Source organism: Ictalurus furcatus, chromosome 14, assembly GCF_023375685.1.
Source record: "Ictalurus furcatus strain D&B chromosome 14, Billie_1.0, whole genome shotgun sequence".
NCBI classification, from domain to species: Eukaryota; Metazoa; Chordata; class Actinopteri; order Siluriformes; family Ictaluridae; genus Ictalurus; species Ictalurus furcatus.
In genome coordinates, this window is record NC_071268.1 from 30,725,994 (window position 1) to 30,749,830 (window position 23,837).

The following is a 23,837-nucleotide window of genomic DNA, read 5'->3' on the forward strand; positions in this document are numbered from 1 at the left end:
TTAGCTGAATAAGTACGCAGTGTGTTCCTCAGTAAACAGAGCACTTTTACATTCACAGCTTCTTAAGTTCATATTGTGTGCTGTGAAGGACATGGTATAAAACTTAATCCTGTGTCTGTTAGCCTTCTATCATTTCACTGATGTACTGATTTTGAATCTCCAAACAAAGATAAACAGTGTGTAGAAAGGTGGATGTGGTGTGATGTGGTTATTTCCATCACTGGACTGATTTCTCAGACTTTTTGCCAGATATGTGATTTATAATCGAGTAAATCTTGTTATCAGGAAACTCAAAGGGAAGGTGTGATGTTGTATTTTCCAGCCCTGATTCTGTGGAATATCAGTGTATTTACATCATCAGTGTCTTTATTTTACTGTAGGACTACATGTAAAAGTAACAGAACAACTTAGGAGGACTGGAATACACTCCCAGAATAAATCTGATCAAAGTCCGAGTCGCTCCACAATATAACGAGTGACTAGTAAACGTTCTCCTGCTGAGTCGTTCTACTGAACTGCAGTAATGTGAATCAGCAGTGATGAGTAAATGTTGTGTAAGCGTGTGTAAATGTGTGTTTATTGTGTGTTTGTGGTCTCCAGCCGGTCCCACGGTGAAGCCCTCCGTGTCTCTGCTCCCTCCCTCCTCTCTGCAGCTGTCTGAGGGATCGGCCTCGCTGCTCTGCCTGCTGTCTGCCTACTCTCCACAGGGGGCGCTGGTGAGCTGGACAGTGGACGGCTCAGAGGTGAAGGACGGGGTTCTGACCAGCGCAGAAGAACAGAAGAAGGACGGGTACACACGCAGCAGCACCCTGACCCTCAGCAAAGCGCTCTGGGAAAAGGGGGAGGAGTTTGTCTGTAAGGTCTCCCATGACAACGTCGATCATCCGGTCACGTTCAGAAAGAGCCAGTGTGAAGTCTAACAGCTCCAAGATAGAATTGAACACTGAGCTGCTTACACATCCATCTACAATAGAGTTTCAATTCTACACAATGCTGATATTTCTGTCTTTACTCTCTTCACTGTCCTGTTGCTCTTCCTGTAGTTTTGCTCTGCTGAAATAAAGCTTCATTTTGGACATTGTGTGTTCTTTTATTAGAGTGAATAGTCATTATCAGTGTGATGAGAGAGTGTGTTTAGCTGTAGATTCAGTGCTGTGTGTTGTGCTTCAGTGAGTTTGGCTGAAGGAAGTTGAACATCTGGTGAAAGTGCTGCTCTATTCTGGGAGAAAGAGGATCACTCGTCTTATGTAAATCTCTCTCTCACTTCACTTTCTGACTGATTTACTGGTTAATTAATCAATAAATTAATTTGCTATCAGAACTGGACACAGAACTCAAACTGCTCTGGTCCTAGGAACAAATCTTTTGTCTGATTAAGTACCTATTTTCAGAAAAATATTAAATATATCGGACATCCAGGTACTGATTTAAAGTGACCTAAATCGTATCACTGTGACAGTCTCCATCTTGTCTCTAAAGGTCTATTTAGATCACACACTGTCCCAGTTAACCAGGGTGTTCCACACAGATCCAGTATAGACCCACTTACACAAATCAAGTTAAATATCGAATCATAAATGTAACAGAATGTGTGTGAAATAAACAACTTTTACTTGATATCATGCAGACCAAATTTGTTATGAAGCAAGTAAACCTTATATCACTGAAACAAACAAAAGAGATTTGAGCCACATTGAACCATGTACAGTGGAATTCCTTCCTATTTGCATTGCCAGATGTGTTAATTGATTGTCTCAACATTGCCATATTTTACATAATATCAAATATTCTTCCGCATTTTGCATCATGGATATATGGACACCATGCTGACCCAATTTATGATGAATCCGATGAGCCTGTTTGCACTGTGTGACCTGTCAATTGATGACATGGCATGACATCATACTGCCCACATCTGGTTTGAATCTGATGAACTACTTAGGTGGAGAATTTAAAACTGCGGTACATCTCAAATGCACAAAATACAAAATGATTGACTTGCTGTTGGGAAGAGTTGATGGATGTGATTGTAACATTCCTCTGTCTGTGTAGTGGATGAACCACTAACACCACCCTCATTGGCCAATCACGTCTGCAGTTTATTAAACACAGGACAGTGGAAACACACATACACTCTCAGATCAGTGTTCTCTTGGCTGACTCGCTCCAGTCACAGGCCGTTCCCGAGACGCTGTTTTTTCAATAAATACTATTATATAATAAACAATCTGTTTTTGTGTCAGACTTCACACATATTTTTCACATGAATACTGTATACACAGTCACATAACACACTATTCAGTTATAAAATAAAATAAATCCACCAATACATATTAATTTACATTGATATTCTACTTACAGGAAAAAAAATAATTTCCATTCAGTATGTCTCAATTATGTGAAATAGTGTTTTTTTAATGTTGCATACCTGCAGTTTATTAAACACAGGACAGTGGAAACACACACACCAGCTCAGATCAGTGTTCTTTCAGCTGAAGGGTATATGAGAGAAAACATATTAACCCTGCCCCATTAACACAGTACCTTCAAGTTCATCGACTGTCTAGGGCACACATATGACTGTAAACACATCTTTATTGAGGTTTAACTGAGAACTACACACATTCTATGCACTGAATGATGTTTTCGTATTACTTGGGAAAAGGCGTGCTCTAAACGCACACTCTAAACTCATTCCAGCTTTATAACACTTCTGTAATTGGTACTAACTCTAATTCTCACTTAATATAACACATTTTTACCCTTTGTTACAGAGAGCTGTAAAAACATACCTGGCTCTCTCCAGTCACAGGCCGTTCCAACTGGCCATGACATCACTCACATACTAAACTCAGATTACCGATTAAAAACAAAAATACTTGTGTTTCTGTTTCACACAAAGAAATAATGATCTGCATGGAGTAAATAAAAAATAGAACTTATGAAACAAATTCATTCAAACAGTCTCTGTGATCTCACCGACTCAACAGTGAAACACAACTAAACGTTTGCTGGAACGGTTACATTAAACTAATATTACATTAGGACCCATACGACCCATATGCCTAACAAATTCCATGCAAGTGTGTGAAACTGGATGCTCATGAATAAAATAAAATTCAGGGCACTAATTAAGTTTGTTACCAATTTGTATAATATAATTTTTATCTTCCTTATTTCCTTATCTAATATATAATTTTTTTCTTATCTACTGCCAAGATTCCTTAACACAGTTTGGACTACATTTGTAATTAGAAATTTTTAAAAAATGCACTGCTAATTATTTCAATTGCAATTGCTTTTACCTCAAGTGTCATGTGAATTGAAATAAAAACATCTACAACTTACTCATTTACACAGTTGACTATTTGTTGTCACTGGCCTTGGTGACAGTGAAAGTATTGCTTTTTGCTGTTATTACATATTAGATTTTTTTCAAACAAAAGTATTATTATAATCTGCTCTTGTGCCATAAAATACACATTCTAAATCCAGTCCAACTCCAGCTTCAACAAGCATTTGAACCAGTGTGAGATCTGCCCTTTTTTAAGGTGAATGCCCACAGGACCTGATGAGGAACATCTGGTTCAACTTAACGAGTTATGAAACTGTGTCATGAGAATGCTTAGTTTAGTGAATCTGAGAACCATACTGAAACCCAGAGGCAGACTTAGCACTAGTCTAAGGTAGGCAACCACCCCCCCCCCCCCCCCCCCGGAAGCCAAGGGCCCCCTAAAAATGCAAATTCAGTGTTTCCCATTAATTACCTAGACTACGGCGGCCCGTCACAGACTAATTTGTCCAGCCACAGTTTCATAATGAACTAAAATATTTTTACACTTCTCATAATAATGGCAAAGCATCTCTCACTCCAAGTCAGTCACAAAAGGACATTGGAACTCTTTTACTTAAAGCCCAGGAAATTAAAGTTTTCCAATAGGGACGTAGGGAGAGTTGATCAATACCATGTCCTCCTCATCCAGTATATATTTATATTTTCTAAAAAATAAACCAGTTCAACACAGGTAACCACTTATGCTCCATTTCTTTGATGCCTCAATTGTTTGCTCTAGTCAAGTTTGTGAACTACGTTAAACTCTCTCTCGTTTACCAGGCTTTATGGGTGTGAATTGTTTACCGTGTCATCACCGTTCATATCTATACAACCAATGTCATGATCAAACTACTAGTAGAGCACACAATTCTTTACAAGAACGCAAAGTTCTCCATAGATCTAGCCTCTTAATTTTGCTCTCAAAGTGGACCACATTGATGCATTTAACTTTATAATGTACACAATTTTCTTACTAAATTTTCTTATGGGGAGAATGCCCCCAGGCCCTCCTAGTGGGTCAGAGATCCACCACCGTAGTCTCACAATATGCGCTGAGAGAAGGGGAATACATTACAACCTTCTTGCTGGAACCCTTAGGTGCTAACTTGTACATCTTTGGTACATGGTGTGAAACAGGACATTCCTAATGTGAACACAATTGTCTGGTAAATCCAGAGAAAAGAGAAAAATTCTCAGTGCTGTAGTGGTTTGTAGTTGATGTTCAGTGGAGTGCAGCTTTAGCAGCTCTGCAGCTGTTCTCAGATCAGTGTGTGTTTCTGAGTCAGAGCACTTCCTCTACAGCTGAGGGAGGTTTTTGTACCACGCTATAACACTGTGTGTACGGCCATGTCTCACTCTGCTGACAGTAATAATCTCCTGCATCTTCAGGCTGAACTCCAGAGATTTTTAGACTAAATTGCAAACCAGATCCACTGCCACTGAAACGATCTGGAACCCCAGTGTACCGTGTAACATCATTATAGATCAGGAGTTTAGGAGCTTCTCCAGGTTTCTGCAGGTACCAGTGGAGGTCATTGCTAACACTCTGACTGGATGTACAGGTGAGAGTAACAGATTGTCCTGGAGAAACAGACTGAGATCCTGGAGACTGAGTCAGGACGATTTCCCCAAAGGACTCTAAAGAAAAGGATGCAGAGTTAAAATAATGTCAACAAATGTAGTAATGAGTGTGAGAGTGATGTGATGATGTGTATGAATAATAAAAGTAAAGAGAGAGTCTCACGGTGAGCGAGGAGTCCCAGTGTCCCCAGCAGTAGAATCAGTACCATCATCATTGTGCTGCGTGTCAGTGGCTCTGAAAGGACTGAACACACTCTGATCAGCACTACAGCTCTTAAAGTGTGTGCAGCACTGACACAGCACACATATGCAAACACCACAACTGTGTGCGTGTGTGTGTGTGTGTGTGTGTGTGTGTGTGTGTGTGTGTGTGTGTGTGTGTGTGGTCACTGTAGTGTAACAGAGGTTTTTGTACGACGGTTTCATTAGAATGTATCACTGTGGTGGACTTTCGGTGGAGGAACCAAACTCATCGTGAAAAGTAAGTCTCTCTTCTTTATTTAAAATGGAATAAATTCATGGATTTATTTTTATTATTAATTTGATTATTGAACAAACTTTAGAAAAGTTGAAAATGAATCATTTTAAATGTTTGTTATGAAGGTTAGTGTGTAAAAAATCAGTATCTTAAATACATTTATTTGTTTGTGTTGATTGTAATGATTATATTTCATCGTTAAAAGTGAGAGAATAAATCCAGATGTTTGTGCTGTTTAAATTCACCTTGAGTTCAGCGTCTAGTGATTCATTTTCATTGAGTATCAACACCAGAATAAATCTGATCAAAGTTCTGTTCGGTCCACGATGTAAAGAGTAACTAGTAAATGTTCTCCTGCTGCTGGAACACGTTTGTGCTGCTGCAGAGTTTCCGGTTTTGTCTCTATTGGAGTTCAGAACATTTACAGAATACACTCACTGAGTGTTTCAGTGTTGGAATACAGTGTGACTACTGGATGCAGTTACAGTACTGAATAGAACTGGGTGAACACTACATCAGAAAGAAGATGGATTATGGTGTGGAGTTAAAGCTGATGGCTTCCACATGTTCTCTTTGTTTGTTAGTGGACTTTAAACCAAATGGACTGATGTTTCTCCGGACAAATTCCTTGTATGTGTGAGCACGCTCGGCAATAAAGCCGATTCTGATTCTGAAACTGCTCCCGAATTGAAGCCCCCCATGTGTTTCTGTTCATTTAGAGTTAGGTTCTGTTTTTATGTCTATGGGTAGAGTTTATAGATGCTGCTGAAGGTCATCGAAGTTTCCAGATGTTTCTACTGAACTGCAGTAATGTGAATCAGCAGTCATGAGTAAATGTTGTGTCAGCGTGTGTAAATGTGTGTTTATTGTGTGTTTGTGGTCTCCAGCCGGTCCCACGGTGAAGCCCTCCGTGTCTCTGCTCCCTCCCTCCTCTCTGCAGCTGTCTGAGGGATCGGCCTCGCTGCTCTGCCTGCTGTCTGCCTACTCTCCACAGGGGGCGCTGGTGAGCTGGACAGTGGACGGCTCAGAGGTGAAGGACGGGGTTCTGACCAGCGCAGAAGAACAGAAGAAGGACGGGTACACACGCAGCAGCACCCTGACCCTCAGCAAAGCGCTCTGGGAAAAGGGGGAGGAGTTTGTCTGTAAGGTCTCCCATGACAACGTCGATCATCCGGTCACGTTCAGAAAGAGCCAGTGTGAAGTCTAACAGCTCCAAGATAGAATTGAACACTGAGCTGCTTACACATCCATCTACAATAGAGTTTCAATTCTACACAATGCTGACATTTCTGTCTTTACTCTCTTCACTGTCCTGTTGCTCTTCCTGTAGTTTTGCTCTGCTGAAATAAAGCTTCATTTTGGACATTGTGTGTTCTTTTATTAGAGTGAATAGTCATTATCAGTGTGATGAGAGAGTGTGTTTAGCTGTAGATTCAGTGCTGTGTGTTGTGCTTCAGTGAGTTTGGCTGAAGGAAGTTGAACATCTGGTGAAAGTGCTGCTCTATTCTGGGAGAAAGAGGATCACTCGGCCGTCTTCATGTAAATCTCTCTCTCACTTCACTGATCTCTCAGTTTTACTGGTTAAAACTGTCTCTGTGTGTTTAGCTGGGTGTGGAGCAGGAAGCTGCTTTCACGTCTTTCTTTAGTGCAGGATTTATGGTTGAGGTAACTGACACTGCACACTTATTTTATATTAACAGTACGGAAGAGTCGTCATCTCCTTCATCTGTTCCTACTTGGTGTCAGAACCGGACACTGAATTTAAACTGAAAATGATCGTCTGTGTTTTTCTGACTCAGGATTATAAATTTTTTCCTCACATGTAACTTAAGTGTAGTATTTAACAGTTTAGCCAAACATAAGGATAAATATCGGTTTTATCAGATCCAGATTTAAATTGTATTAAATTATATTAAACTGATTATACCTAATTTGTCATTTCTCATGTATGTTCACATTCACATTGATTATTATAAAGATCCACAAAACACTGAACACTTTCACTCTCTCTAAACACATCAGTGCAATTTACATGACTTTATTATCATATTAATGATTATAATATAATTAAATCCAGTGAGTAATAGACATCAACACTGTGTTTAAGGTCACATGTGTAAATCCACTGTATTGTACATTCCCAGGTTATATGGGGTGAACTCTGCTGCTCTTAACTATTATAACACTATAACTGAAGGTGTGTAACATATAAACTCATGTGTAACACTGGGGACTGGGTGGGTCCTGATCAGTAACGCAGTGTGTGGAACTAGCACCAGAAAACACGGTTCTGACAAAGGTGTCACAAATACTGGGATGATCTGGAAAGGTCCTTTTGGAGCTGACTTTTAACCCAGGACATCTAATGAACATCCAGGTTAGATCATGTGACCATATGTCAGTTTTGTGTTACCATGACATCATTTCCAAAATGGTGGTCTGCCTGGTTGGCACATGTTGCAGTGTCAGCAATTTTTAAATGGCTTGTTTTTGTTACTAAAGGTATGTTTCAACCCATTTAACAAATGCAATGTTTTAATAACATGTCCTATATTACATTTATCCTGTTTTGTTCACATTTCTTGAACCAATTTATATAAAACAAGTTACGAAACTATCGTAGTGACTTGTGTGTTGCATCGGGCTGTTAACCTTAAAACAGAATCTGTCACGTGACGTCTTTGTCACATTAAGAAAAATGGTAATGAGCTGCTAAATTAATTTAGCTGATTCAGTTATTTTGAAGTGATATATTTTCTGCAGTTCATTTCAAAACATCTTTAAACAAATGCAAACATGAAAATAATATCAAATTAATTAAATTGTTAAAGAAATGTATTATGAAACTATTTTGCATATCTTTAACTGACACAAACAAAAAAGAGTTTAATATCGTACGTTGGTCCTATTTTGAGGTCATTTCATCTTGAATGTCACACCTCCAGACAATTTTCACACACCACCTTTCAGAAAGCTTAACTGTAGAAATGTTTGAGTTACGGTAGGAACAATCTAATTTGTACAGTGTGCAGAAATCTGAAGCTCAAAGAAAAGTTAACACCACTGTTAAAGAACTGGAAATATTGATTGGCCTCTATCTGCGCGTGTCAAGGTGTCCCATGGTCGCTGACAACATGTCTCGCCACTGTTTTCAGACCCTGCTAGCATCTCTACATTACACTGACAACACTCATTTGTCAAACAGGCAAGTGTTGGATCCATCCATGGCTTGATATGTTCACGAACAATGCCTGTGTAACTGGTTGTAGTCTGCGTTGTGTGTTTTATTTTATCCAAAAAAGGTGGACGGCATCTGGGTCAACTCTTCATTTATCCTCTGATGACACAAACAAGCAGTCTCCCTGAGTGAATCGCCCTTAAACTGTGCTCTATAAAATACACATGATGTGCGATGGCCACATGTTGAAACAAAATACAAAACAAATCACTCAAAAAGGAGGGTAAAACAACAAAAATAATCACACAGATAAATAAAATAACACTATACACACAAATTAAAATGGGTATATATGTATATAAATGATGATTTAAATAAAGATGAAACAAGATTACTGAGAACTCGAAATTAAACCTACCTCTCCCATTCAATCAATGCAAAAGGGAAGAGGAGGAGCCAAAACAGGAAATTACACAGACCAATGACATCATGACAATTTAAAGGGAAAGTACTCACACAAGTAGACAGCTACTTCAGGTATACACTTCCTTTTGTGTAATTCTAAACATTAAATTTATGGAATATTTTCCATACTCGTTACACCTGGATATCACCCCAGAAGAGAGTGTTTTTGTTTTTTTTGTGTTCGTTTTTGTTTTTCATAATTGTTAAGAAATCTTGGGTGTGGGAAAGGCACAATATAAACTAAACGTATTACAATGTCATGTCAGCGCCAGATTCTGCTCTGTACTTTTCCTCTATACCATTACCAAACACAGGACAGCCTAAACATGGCTGCTATGGACTACAAATCCCAACTAACAACACGGACTACACGTCCCAACTAACAACACGGACTACACGTCCCAACTAATAACACGGACTACACATCCCAACTAACAACACGGACTACACGTCCCAACTAATAACACGGACTACACATCCCACCTAATAACACGGACTACACATCCCAAATAAACAACACGGACTACACATCCCACCTAATAACACAGACTACACTTCCCAAATAAACAACACGGACTACACATCCCACCTAATAACACGGACTACACATCCCACCTAATAACACGGACTACACATCCCACCTAACAACACGGACTACACATCCCAACTAACAACACGGACTACACATCCCACCTAATAACATGGACTACACTTCCCAACTAACATGGACTACACATCCCAACTAACAACACGGACTACACATCCCACCTAATAACACGGACTACACATCCCACCTAATAACACGGACTACACTTCCCAACTAACATGGACTACACATCCCAACTAACAACACGGACTACACATCCCACCTAATAACACGGACTACACTTCCCAAATAAACAACACGGACTACACATCCCACCTAATAACACGGACTACACATCCCACCTAATAACACGGACTACACATCCCACCTAATAACACGGACTACACATCCCACCTAATAACACGGACTACACATCCCAACTAACAACACGGACTACACATCCCACCTAATAACACGGACTACACTTCCCAACTAACATGGACTACACATCCCAACTAACAACACGGACTACACATCCCACCTAATAACACGGACTACACATCCCACCTAATAACACGGACTACACTTCCCAACTAACATGGACTACACATCCCAACTAACAACACGGACTACACATCCCACCTAATAACACGGACTACACGTCCCAACTAACACGGACTACACGTCCCAACTAACAACACGGACTACACATCCCACCTAATAACACGGACTACACGTCCCAACTAACACGGACTACACGTCCCAACTAACAACACGGACTACACATTCCACCTAATAACACGGACTACACTTCCCAACTAACACGGACTACACGTCCCAACTAACACGTACTACACGTCCCAACTAACACGTACTACACGTCCCAACTCACATGGACTACAAGTCCCAACTAACACGGACTACACATCCCAACTAATAACACGGCCTACGCGTCCCAACTCACACGGACTACACGTCCCAACTAACAACACGGACTACACATCCCACCTAATAACACGGACTACACATCCCAACTAATAACACGGACTACACATCCCAACTCACATGGACTACACGTCCCAACTAATAACACGGACTACACTTCCCAACTAACACGGACTACACGTTCCACCTAATAACACGGACTACACGTCCCAACTCACACGTACTACACGTCCCAACTAACACGGACTACATGTCCCAACTAACACGGACTACATGTTCCACCTAATAACACGGACTACACGTCCCAACTAACACGGACTACATGGCCCAGAAGAGCACAACTCTATTGATCAGCAATCCTATGTGATTCTGTGGTCTATCAAGGTGGCACTGGAGAAAGAACACCACTTGGCATAGGAGGTGACATTGTGGTTGAGCTGTGTGAAACTCTCCCATCAAACCAAAACTACAAAGTATTTGCGGGCAATTTTTCTTCCTCTCCAGCACTGGCTCTCAAGCTTCTTCAGCGACAGATCTACTTTGTAGGAATACTCCGTTGCAATCGCTTAGCTGGTTGTCAGATTGAAGATGAGAAAAGTCTTGCCAAGTAAGACAGAGGATCTGTTGATGCCATGGTGGAGAAGGAGTAAAGCGTGATCATTGTCAGAAGGTATGACAATAAATCTGTTACCCTGATCTCATCCTACTGTGCAGTTCAGCCTCAAGACAAAGTTCAACGCTGGAGCAAATCTGACAAAGCTTTCGTGGAGGTCAACAGGCCACACATTGTGAAGGAATACAACAAATTCGTGGGGGGAATAGACTTCCTTGATGCATGTTTTGCAAGGTACAAATACCATATGAGATAACATAAGTGGTACCTCTACTTGTTCTGGCAAACCATCATGTTGGGCCTTGTTAATGCGTGCTTGATCTACCACCATGAATGTCAACGACTTGGTGTCCAAAAGCCATTGAAACAAAGGCGCTTCCAGGCAGAGGTTGCCACTAGCCTGATTCTTTTAAGTTCACAGAGAGGTCGCTCAACATGTTCACGACACATGTTCACAATCACCACCACCACCCAAGAGAGTTCAAAAAAATAGTTATTGTTAAACCTAATGGTCACAGTTATGTAGTTTTAAAATATGTTCCTTAAACTGTATTATTTTTGAACAACTCATTCACATGAACTTGCGATGGATGGTCCACGTCATCAAAAAAAACTTTACTTTTCAAACAATATACACTCACCGTCCACTTTAATAAATGTGCACCTGCTCATTTATGCAGTTATCTAATCAGCCAATCATGTGGCAGCAGCAGCACAATGCATAGAATCATGCAAATACAGGTCAAAAACTTCAGTTACTCCACAAGGAGTAAGTCACTGTCACGATCTCCCTTTTAGACAGCGCTGCAGCCTGAAGTGGGCTCGGAGAGTCTGATGACTGTGACAGTGTTTACTGTGGACATGTTTGTTTTGTTTCTGTTCTGTCTCCTCCCTGTTTTGTCATTGGTTGTTGTTCGAGGGTGTGTCTATATTGGTTTCAGCCATCAGCACTTAACGCTGATTATGTTTGCGATATATACCCCTCGTCTCCCAGTACACGGCGCGGAGTATTATAGTAGATAGTTACCTTGAAAGTGAGATTGTTTAGTTTAAAACATAGATTATTTTCCATGATATCACGCTGTTGTTTCCCACCTCTCATTTCCTTGTTCATGTTTCATGTTTTGTGTTTTGACCTCGGTTCTAGTGACTCGATTTTGATTCCTGCCTAGCCCAGTTTATGCCTGTTTGCCGATCGCCCGACCCATTGCCTGCTTTCGACTACGCCTCTGTTTCACGTTTTGGATTTGTCTGCCTGCCTTTAATAAAATGTCTTTACCTGCGCTTGCTTCCGCCTCAATTACCGATCCATGACAGAATACTCCGCCCAACATGGATGCAGCAGGAAGATGAGGGAGATGTCACGCTACGCAAACCATCCCCGCCTTGGATTTGATCCAGTTTCTGCAAGAGACTTTCGTGGATCTCCCAAATCGGTTTGATGGGTTTTTTGGCTACCCGGACTATTTTCTGGTTGACTGCCAGATGTATTTCTCGAGCCTAACAGACACCAAACCCAGCGAGAGGCAATGGATAAGATTCATGGTGTCCCGTTTTTTGGCCCAATTCGCCAGTGGGTGCAGCGTCTAGCGGCCATGGGATCCAGGGTACTGGAGAAAAGTACTCAGTTTATGGAACTATTTTTAAAGGGCAGAGCTACAACCTGGATCAACTGTTGAAGGGAGTCAATGTGACGAACAAGGCTGACCTGCCATTCCACATCTATTATGAGGGGATTGACAGGGCAGCCTCCACAGCTCCGCTTCAGGATCTTGCCAACGTGGTGGAGGTTCCACCGAGATGCATGACTGAGGGCTGCTGGAAAGAAACTCAGCTACAATGTCCTACATGCAAAAAACTAGGTCTCCAGGAAGCATTTTTCTGCTCAAAGGAACGCTTCAAGGGCAGCTGGCGTAAGCACAAATTATTACACCAGAAAGCACTGTGGAACTACAGGCAGAGCTCAATATGGCGACCTCAGAACTCCAGCTTGAGACCCACGAGGAGGTCTCACCTGCTGAGCTCCAGCCAGAGGTCAACGTGGCGACCTCAGAGCTCCAGCTTGAGACCCATGAGGAGGTCTCACCTGCTGAACATATTAAAGGAGGCAGGCAGACAAATCCAAACCGTTTCACATATTAATAATTTGAGAGTAATGTTCTCTTCTTGCCACTTTAAGGGCTTCACTGTACTTAAGTATTCATCATACATGAGCTTATGGATAGTTAAGCCCGATTTTTTGTACTGCCATTCAAGCTGCCTATTTTTAACCTGTATTTGTGTATATTCCTGTATACATGGTTGTTGTAAGTATGCCTGAGTTGCCATTCCTAAATACCTAGCCTACAGCTATGCATCTGTTAGCACCCACAGTTCCTGAACATGTGCTTATATCTCCAGTGGATTTTCTGAATAAGGGGCTTACATGCAACAAATTTCCAATTAAAATGGGCATATTCCAGGGGTGAGAATCAGAATTTGGGGAACCAGAATATTGTCTTAATCCATCCATCCATCCATCTTCTACCGCTTACTCCTTCTTCAGGGTCACAGGGAAACCTGGAGCCTATCCCAGGAAGCATCGGGCACAAGGCGGGGTACACCCTGGACAGGGTGCCAGTCCATCGCGGGGCACACTCACATACACACTCACACACCCATTCATACACTACGGACACTTTAGACACGCCGATCAGCCTACCATGCATGTCTTTGGACTGGGGGAGGAAACCGGAGCACCCGGAGGAAACCCCCGCAGCCCAGGGAGAACATGCAAACTCCGCACACACATGGACCCGGCAGGCATCGAACCCCGGACTCTGGAGGTGTGAAGCGAACATGCTAACCACTAAGCCACCGTGCACCCATTGTCTTAATCTGAATCGCACAATCGGACTGTGGCGTTTTCATGACACAATACTAATCAGAATATTGCCAAATTCTGATGTAATATCATAAAGTTGATGTGCATGTAAACATAGTCACTGTGAAGTATCATTCAGTGTCTTTGTTCCTGATGTGCCAAGCTTTATTCACACTGTGATCTCCTGGTTATTCTGACTTTCTGAGATCCTGCTTTTCCTAGTTTGTTCTGTTTGCTGATCACCTGAACTTTGCACGGTTCTTTTTTTCTTTTTCAATTCAATTTTATTTGTATAGCGCTTTTTACAATAGACATTGTCTCAAAGCAGCTGTACAGAAATATATAAACAAGGTATACAGATTTTAAAAGTGCAAATTTATGCCAATTGAGCAAGCCAGTGGTGATGGTGGTGAGGAAAAACTCCCTAAGATGTTAAGAGGAAGAAACCTTGAGAGGAATCAGACTCCAAAGGAAACCCGTCCTCATCTGGGTCACAACAGATAGTGTGAAAAAGTTCATTATGGTTTTATATGAAGTCTGTTTGGCCTTAGAAGCAGCCGTAGTCCAAGCAATCTAGAGTTGGAGTAGATGAGAGATGAGGTTTTTGACAATTGATTTGTCCCATGGTTTTAAAATAATTGTGGGAGATTTTCTAGAATTACTTTCGGTGTGATGAGGACATGTACAAACTGAAATCATGATTGTGTGATCATTTTTAACACAATCTCCTTTCAAACAACCTCGCTATATTAATAACTCTGCCATAAATGTCCTTCATAACAGTGCCACTGAAATGATTAAAATTACATGTCAAAAATAGGAGAACATTCTGCCTTATCTTAGAAATCCCGATCTACTTTTCATTTCCTCTTAGTGTTGTTTAAGTCACCGCCCACATCTGATGTGTTTCTGAAATGATTTAGTTGTGAATATACACATTCATACACATTCAGATGTTAGGAAACCCATTCTGAGTGGTGTTTCTGATAGCAATGACATTAAACACTAAATATTATTAGGCATATTATCAGTAAGGTAGATATATACATAGATATAAAGAGACTTTCACTCAATCGTGTTCCACTGCAAAGGCCAACACTTCAGATTATTATTACAAGGCTTACACAGTATTGTTCTTTCTTGGACTGCAGAACTGTGGACAACTCGAGCAGACAACACTCGATCTTTGGGAGCTCTAAGATATAGAATGAACGTTAAAAATTCAATAATGATAAAGCTCAGGTGTTCTGGTCAACTGAATATATTTGACACAACACCCTGGCATTTTCAATTAAAACTAAACACATCATCATTACATCATCACGTAGACCTGCATCAAACTGCCTTCACATTTAGCTTCAGTCAAATGAAGCTTTATGTTCTATTGTGGTGATTTTTTCCTTCAGCAGGAACTCAGGTCATGTGTGTTTAAGGTGTTCAGTTCAATTCAGTTTTATTTCTATGGGGTAGAAAAGGAGACTGTTTGGTGGTTAAACTTTACAGATGATGAGAAAATGAATATTGAAATAGAGAATAATATAGAAATGAATGTTGAGTCTTATTGAAAGATCCTGCACTACATTGTGTGTTACAGTAGTGTGGAGTAGACACTGCTCCTCTTAGCAGAAGGTGGAAATCATCATATACCATTACACACATCAGCTGATTTTTCATCACAGAAGGAACAGCTGATGAAGAGTTTTCTGCTTTTCAGGAATGATTATGTTTTAAACATCAACACGTTTGATGATGTTCAGTGGAGTGCAGCTTTAGCAGCTCTGCAGCTGTTCTCAGATCAGTGTGTGTTTCTGAGTCAGAGCACTTCCTCTACAGCTGAGGGAGGTTTTTGTACCACGCTATAACACTGTGTGTACGGAGTGCTGCTATACTGCTGACAGTAATAATCTCCTGCATCTTCAGACCGAACTCCAGAGATTTTTAGACTAAATTGTGAACCAGATCCACTGCCACTGAAACGATCTGGAATCCCAGACTGACGAGTAGATGCACTATAGATCAGGAGTTTAGGAGCTTCTCCAGGTTTCTGCAGGTACCAGGCGAGGTAACTACCAACACCCTGACTGGATGTACAGGTGAGAGTAACAGATTGTCCTGGAGAAACAGACTGAGACCCTGGAGACTGAGTCATGACGATTTCCCCAAAGGACTCTAAAGAAAAGGATGCAGAGTTAAAATAATGTCAACAAATGTAGTAATGAGTGTGAGAGTGATGTGATGATGTGTATGAATAATAAAAGTAAAGAGAGAGTCTCACGGTGAGCGAGGAGTCCCAGTGTCCCCAGCAGTAGAATCAGTACCATCATCATTGTGCTGCGTGTCAGTGGCTCTGAAAGGACTGAACACACTCTGATCAGCACTACAGCTCTTAAAGTGTGTGCAGCACTGACACAGCACACATATGCAAACACCACAACTGTGTGTGTGTGTGTGTGTGTGTGTGTGTGTGTGTGTGTGTGTGTGTGGTCACTGTAGTGTAACAGAGGTTTTTGTACGACGGCTTCATTAGAATGTATCACTGTGGTACACTTTCGGTGGAGGAACCAAACTCATCGTGAAAAGTAAGTCTCTCTTCTTTATTTAAAATGGAATAAATTCATGAATTCATTTTTCTTATTAATTTGATTATTGAACAAACTTTAGAAAAGTTGAAAATGAATCATTGTAAATGTTTGTTATGAAGGTTAGTGTGTAAAAAATCAGTATCTTAAATACATTTATTTGTTTGTGTTGATTGTAATGATTATATTTCATCGTTAAAAGTGAGAGAATAAATCCAGATGTTTGTGCTGTTTAAATTCACCTTGAGTTCAGCGTCTAGTGATTCTTTTTCATTGAGTATCAACACCAGAATAAATCTGATCAAAGTTCTGCTCGGTCCACGATGTAAAGAGTAACTAGTAAATGTTCTCCTGCTGCTGGAACACGTTTGTGCTGCTGCAGAGTTTCCGGTTTTGTCTCTGTTGGAGTTCAGAACATTTACAGAATACACTCACTGAGTGTTTCAGTGTTGGAATACAGTGTGACTACTGGATGCAGTTACAGTACTGAATAGAACTGGGTGAACACTACATCAGAAAGAAGGTGGATTGTGGTGTGGAGTTAAAGCTGATGGCTTCCACATGTTCTCTTTGTTTGTTAGTGGACTTTAAACCAAATGGACTGATGTTTCTCCAGACAAATTCCTTGTATGTGTGAGCACGCTCGGCAATAAAGCCGATTCTGATTCTGAAACTGCTCCCGAATTGAAGCCCCCCATGTGTCTCTGTTCATTTAGAGTTAGGTTCTGTTTTTATGTCTATGGGTAGAGTTGATAGATGCTGCTGAAGGTCATAGAAGTTTCCAGATGTTTCTACTGAACTGCAGTAATGTGAATCAGCAGTAATGAGTAAATGTTGTGTCAGCGTGTGTAAATGTGTGTTTATTGTGTGTTTGTGGTCTCCAGCCGGTCCCACGGTGAAGCCCTCCGTGTCTCTGCTCCCTCCCTCCTCTCTGCAGCTGTCTGAGGGATCGGCCTCGCTGCTCTGCCTGCTGTCTGCCTACTCTCCACAGGGGGCGCTGGTGAGCTGGACAGTGGACGGCTCAGAGGTGAAGGACGGGGTTCTGACCAGCGCAGAAGAACAGAAGAAGGACGGGTACACACGCAGCAGCACCCTGACCCTCAGCAAAGCGCTCTGGGAAAAGGGGGAGGAGTTTGTCTGTAAGGTCTCCCATGACAACGTCGATCATCCGGTCACGTTCAGAAAGAGCCAGTGTGAAGTCTAACAGCTCCAAGATAGAATTGAACACTGAGCTGCTTACACATCCATCTACAATAGAGTTTCAATTCTACACAATGCTGACATTTCTGTCTTTACTCTCTTCACTGTCCTGTTGCTCTTCCTGTAGTTTTGCTCTGCTGAAATAAAGCTTCATTTTGGACATTGTGTGTTCTTTTATTAGAGTGAATAGTCATTATCAGTGTGATGAGAGAGTGTGTTTAGCTGTAGATTCAGTGCTGTGTGTTGTGCTTCAGTGAGTTTGGCTGAAGGAAGTTGAACATCTGGTGAAAGTGCTGCTCTATTCTGGGAGAAAGAGGATCACTCAGCCGTCTTCATGTAAATCTCTCTCTCACTTCACTGATCTCTCAGTTTTACTGGTTAAAACTGTCTCTGTGTGTTTAGCTGGGTGTGGAGCAGGAAGCTGCTTTCACGTCTTTCTTTAGTGCAGGATTTATGGTTGAGGTAACTGACACTGCACACTTATTTTATATTAACAGTACGGAAGAGTCGTCATCTCCTTCATCTGTTCCTACTTGGTGTCAGAACTGGACACTGAATTTAAACTGAAAATGATCGTCTGTGTTTTTCTGACTAAGAATTATAATTTTCTTCCTCACATGTAACTTAAGTGTAGTATTTAAAAATTTAGCCAGACATAAGGTTAACTATTGATTTAATCAGATCCAGATTTAAATTATATTAAATTATATTAAACTGATTATACCTAATTTGTCATTTCTCATGTATGTTCACATTCACATTGATTATTATAAAGATCCACAAAACACTGAACACTTTCACTCTTTCTAAACACATCAATGCAATTCACATGACTTCATTATCATATTAAGGATTCATGAGTTCGTCCATCGATTTCGACGAGGACCGAAATTTTCCATTTTTATGCCTCCATTACGGAGAAGTTTGAAGTGGTGCGGCATTTCTATGTACGCGCAAATGTCCAACAAGCCCGGTGCGGGCAAGAAATGTGTGACCACAATGTGGGCAGACTGGTTGATTCCTGTGTTGGGGTATGGGCCTTTGGCTTCCGGTTTGTTTTCTGGCTTGGCGCTTCCTTCTTGCTTCATCGATTCTTTTTTCTTCATAGGCTGCGGTTCCTTGTTTCACTTCTCTACGCCAGGTGTTCTGACCTTGTGCAATAATTTCCCAGCTGTTATGATCGATGTTGAGATCCTTCATGTTCATTTTCAGAGTGTCCTTGAAGCGTTTCTTCTGTCCACCGCGAGATCATAATCCAGCTACAAGTTCGCCGTATAGGATACGTTTAGGAAGGCGCGTATCCGACATTCTGCTAACATGACCGGCCCAGCGCAGTTGAATTTGTTTCAGCGTTGCGAAGATGCTGGGTAGTTTTGTTTGCTCCAGAACTTCAGTGTCTGGGATTCTGTCCTGCCATTTGATGGCGAGTATACGTCGAAGGCAACTGAGGTGGAAGTGATTCAATTTCTTGGCGTGCCGTTGGTAGACGGTCCACGTTTCCGAGCCATAGAGCATGGAGGATAGGACGACGGCCTTGTACATACAGAGTTTCACAGAGAGGTTAACTCCAGGTCGATTTCAAACTGATGATCTTAGATGTTCGAAAGCGCAGCTGGCTTTTGAAATCCGGAAGATCACTTCATCATCAATTAGCACATGCCGAGAAACTGTGCTTCCGAGATAGGTGAACTTGTCAACGGCAGACAGAAGTCGGTTGTTGACCCGCAGCAAAGGTTTTTCGTAGGGCGCACCTGGGGCAGGTTGATGCATCACAATTGTTTTGTCGGTGCTGATGGTTAGTCCGAAGTTGTTGCAGGCGGCGGAGAACAAGTCCAGGCTTCTTTGCATGTCCACCACAATGGTGGCAAACAGCAGGTCGCGCACATGCTGAAAGGAAACCTTGGTCACTGCTTGAAGCCTTCTCAGATTGAACAGTTTACCGTCAGTACGGTATCGAAGTTCAATGCCAGGGTCCTCGTCCCTGTATTCATCCCACAACATGTCAACATCCCACAACATCCCGTCTGTCGCAGCGTCTGATGATAATGTAATCCAGGAGGTGCCAATGGTGGGACCTCGGATGCATCCAAGTGGTTTTGTTTCGATTACGTAGTCGAAACAACGTGTTTGTGATAATGAGCCGGTGTTTGCTGCGGGTTCTAAGAAGAAGGAGGCCTATTGCAGTTGCCAATGCCATGCTTCCCTATGACTCCATTCCACATCTGGCTGTCCGACCCAACACGCGCGTTGAAATCTTCAAGAATGATCAATTTATCCGTCTTTGGCACATTCAAGAGGATAGTATTTAGGTCTTCGTAGAACTTGTCCTTTGCTTCTTCCGGGTTTGACATCGTCGGCACGTAAGCACTAATCAGTGTCGCATAAGACTTTCCTGAAAGAGGAAGCCGAAGAGTCATCAGACGGTCATTGACGCCGTTAGGAAGGTTGCTGAGTTTCTTGGCAATTTCGTTCCGGATGGCGAAGCCGCCTACCGCTTCTCATCGCACCTCCTTTGGACACCCACTCCAGAAGAAAGTGTAGCCGGCACCAACTTCCTCGATTAGTCCTTCTTCCGGAAGTCGAGTTTCACTGAGCGCTGCGATGTCCACTTTGTACTGTTCAAGTTCTTTAGCCACCAACACAGTTCTCCTGGCGGGTCTGCTGCTTCTTGTGTCATCTAACAGAGAATGGATATTCCAAGCCCCAATCATGATCGGAACTGCTTTTTTGTATATATGCTTTTGTATTGTTTTTAGACCGCAGGACTACATCCCCAACAACCGCGGTGAGCTGAAGGGTGGTGAAGCAGACAATGTTTGGGGCACCTTTTCTAGCCCCTTCCTCAGGCATGGAGGTGAGCAGTGCGATCCAAAAGAGGGCTGCTCAGACGCTCAGGATGCTACCAAACTCCGCTGCTGCTCCGGGTCCAGCGAAGAGCGACCAATGTCCCGAGCCACCTGCGTGGAGGTCCGCGACTACGGTTGCCAGTGTGTCCACACCTACCGCTTTGCCGCTCGGCAATCGCCGCAGGACTTTATCGTTACGACACAAAAATGGAACTGGACTTGCGCTTGAATTGGATTAAAGTGAGGAAGACTTGCTCAGCATCAGCCTCACTCTCACTTCCCGGTGACCACCATAATCCAGTGGCAAGACAGAGTCAAGACGACTGAAGATGGCTCCGGGCGCAGTGGTTGACCAGGATTTCCTTTGTACCTCATCCTGTTCTACGCGTACCACGGACACGTCTCTGTACCACCTGAGAGATCGTTGGGTCAATAGTGACCTCATCCGCGCCTCCAGCTAAAACAGACTGTACATGCTGTACATGCTGGGACAGGTATATCCCATTCATGGAGGTTTCTTTAAACCATTCTTAGTCTGGCCCCTCCCCTGAGACCACTTTGCCTTGAGAGACCCTGCCAGGAGCACAAAGGCTCCAGACAACACAGCCCTCAGGTTCATAGGGACACACAAACCTCTCCACATCGATAAGGTGACGGTTCCCGGAGAGGATATTAATGATTATAATATAATTACATACAGTGAGTAAAAGACATAAACATGGCTTCCAGGTTGAGCTTGATAGTTGACAGAGCATCCCAGAGAGTCTCCTGGAATTTCTTTTTAAAAATATCGGAAATGTCTTTCCTCAGCGAAGTCAGCAACTCGAGCCTGAGAGCGGTGATGTCGGGGTCAATGCGCGGCAAGGCGGATTCAGGGGAAGGAGGTGATTCACTCGAGGCTGTGGACGTGGCGCGTACACTAGGCCTCAGTTCTGTCTGAATAGTATTACGAGTTTTCATGTTTATTTCAGACATTTTAACATAGTTCAAAGTTAAACGTGCAAACAAAAAACGGAGTAGAGTAAGTCAAAATCAAATGTATGACTGAAAAGCGCAAGTTCCTACTCCATTGGAAGCTCAGCAGTGCCCCCAAGAAGTAAAAGAACATTTACATGCGACAAATAATAAGTGCTCATGTTACAGTGAGGGAGATAAAAATCAGTAGAGAAATCGACAATTGACATTAGAGAAAAGACAGGAAGATGTGACAGAACAAGAACAATACAGAAAGTAAAAAAATGAAAGAAAGAAAAAAATCATTATGATTGTAGGTGTTAATGTTGTGGAAAACAATCTTTTCAGCCTAAGTCAAAAAACTTCAGAGACAGAGGGTTTGTAGATGTCAAAATGTAAATAAACTTTACTGAAACAATAAAGTGAGACGGTCTGCAGAAGGTCTGAATTGTACACACACACACATGTCTTTATATACCTCTCTGAAGCAGTAAAATTATCCCTGGGCGGGGCATTCACCTTTTCTTTCTAGAAACAAACCAGTCTCCATTGCCTTAACTAATTATTCATATCCATATGATACCTTATATATGCGGCGCATGTGCTGTCAGTTGTATTTTCTTTAAAAGGTTTACCAGACAGGGTTTTTTACTTTGTCCCATAATTCACCCTATAGTCTCATCTTGGAACTCTTCCTCCTGGAAGTCTTATCTTTTCTTTTGACACTGATTTGCAAGCTTAGAGAGCTTTGTTTGAAAACCCAGTTCTGGCATGTATCTGTGTGTTTATTGCCATAGAGTGAAGCTGATTTAGACAAACACAAGGTTCTAAATGCACACACTTAGAATGTCACTTGTTAGAAAGTGTTTTATAGTTTTAGATTATGCCTGCTGTGCAGAGGTACGGACTGACACAGAAAACAATTAGGCCTAAGGAATTAGACACAGAATTCATCTAACTCAGTACACTTAGTTTATAACTCGATCAACAAGTCTACTATGAATTTAGATAACGCTTCCCACAAATAATTCCAACTGTTGGCTATACACACCAGATTATACCCTATTAACATATCCAAACATTAGTAAACTTTGTAGTTACGCACGTTGATTGCACTTTATCTATACTATATATTTCCCTTCTCTGGGATTTACTAAGTCCCATCTACCTCAAGAGAGTAATCTCACAATCCAGTCCCTTCTTTAAAACTAACTAGTGATCAATGAATGATCACATCAGCAATCTACCAAAGACCAAAACCACTTGCTCTGGAGACCAGAAACAAACATCTCCTCTCCCATTGGCTAGAAAGGAGTAAAAGATTCTGTCTCCCTTTCCCTATCCATAAAAATCAAGCATAGTGTTCGTAAGCATGAGCATTCATTTGGTTCAGCACTTGTGGTTGTCCAGGAAGGGACGTCTGCTTGGGCCTCTTTCTCCTTCAGCAGGTGTATTAGGCTCATCAGAATTGCTCTCAGCAACAGGAGCACTTCTTTCCTCCTGCTCTGTTGGTACGACCTCTGACTGACCTTCTTCTTTGATATCTCCTGAGACTGCCATTGGTTCTCCCTTACCTTCATTTCAGACCCTCTCTCACGTCTTGACTTGTTCTTTCTTCAGAGATGTCAGCCACTGGATCGTCCCCTCTGATCACCTGATCCTCTTTTCTCCTAGGTCTTAATCTAGCTGCTCACTTTGTATGGCCATTCCCTTCTGGGCTCGAACACACCTAGGTACAGTGCGGGGAAAAAAGTATTTGATCCCCTGCTGATTTTGGACGTTTGCCCACTGACAAAGAAATGATCAGTCTATAATTTTAATGGTAGATTTATTTGAACAGTGAGAGACAGAATAACAACAACAACAACATCATGGTGTTCAAAGAGCAATCAGTGATCCACTGAAGACCATAGTTGATAACATCCAGGAAGCTTAACATTTGTTGTGTGTTATGGGGCGGAGGATGACCCCAATCATGTCCTGTTGGCCTTGAGAGCATGCGAGGGAGTCTCTGACCACAGAGGAGTAGACCACAAAGGAGTCCGCAGCCCCTGAGGCAGATGCACCCAGGCGTATTACTGATCTTGGAATGTTCAGGCGAGTAATGGCCTTGAGCTCTCACATGCAGGCACGGTGGAAAAAGAGCCGAACACAGGTCAACGACAGAAAAATAATAATTATCATGTGGAATGGAAAAGGTTACAGTACGGACATC

General features: G+C 42.0%; 2 gene segments (V, D, J or C); both read right to left on the minus strand.

Annotated features, from left to right (window-relative positions):
• Nucleotides 1-3,741: 3,741 nt before the first annotated feature.
• On the minus strand, nt 3,742-5,170 carry LOC128618484 (immunoglobulin kappa variable 3-15-like). The segment is given in 2 exon segments: nt 3,742-4,972; nt 5,079-5,170. Coding segments are annotated over 2 exon segments (408 nt in total).
• Nucleotides 5,171-15,495: 10,325 nt separating this feature from the next.
• On the minus strand, nt 15,496-16,596 carry LOC128618432 (immunoglobulin kappa variable 3-15-like). The segment is given in 2 exon segments: nt 15,496-16,212; nt 16,319-16,596. Coding segments are annotated over 2 exon segments (408 nt in total).
• Nucleotides 16,597-23,837: the final 7,241 nt, after the last annotated feature.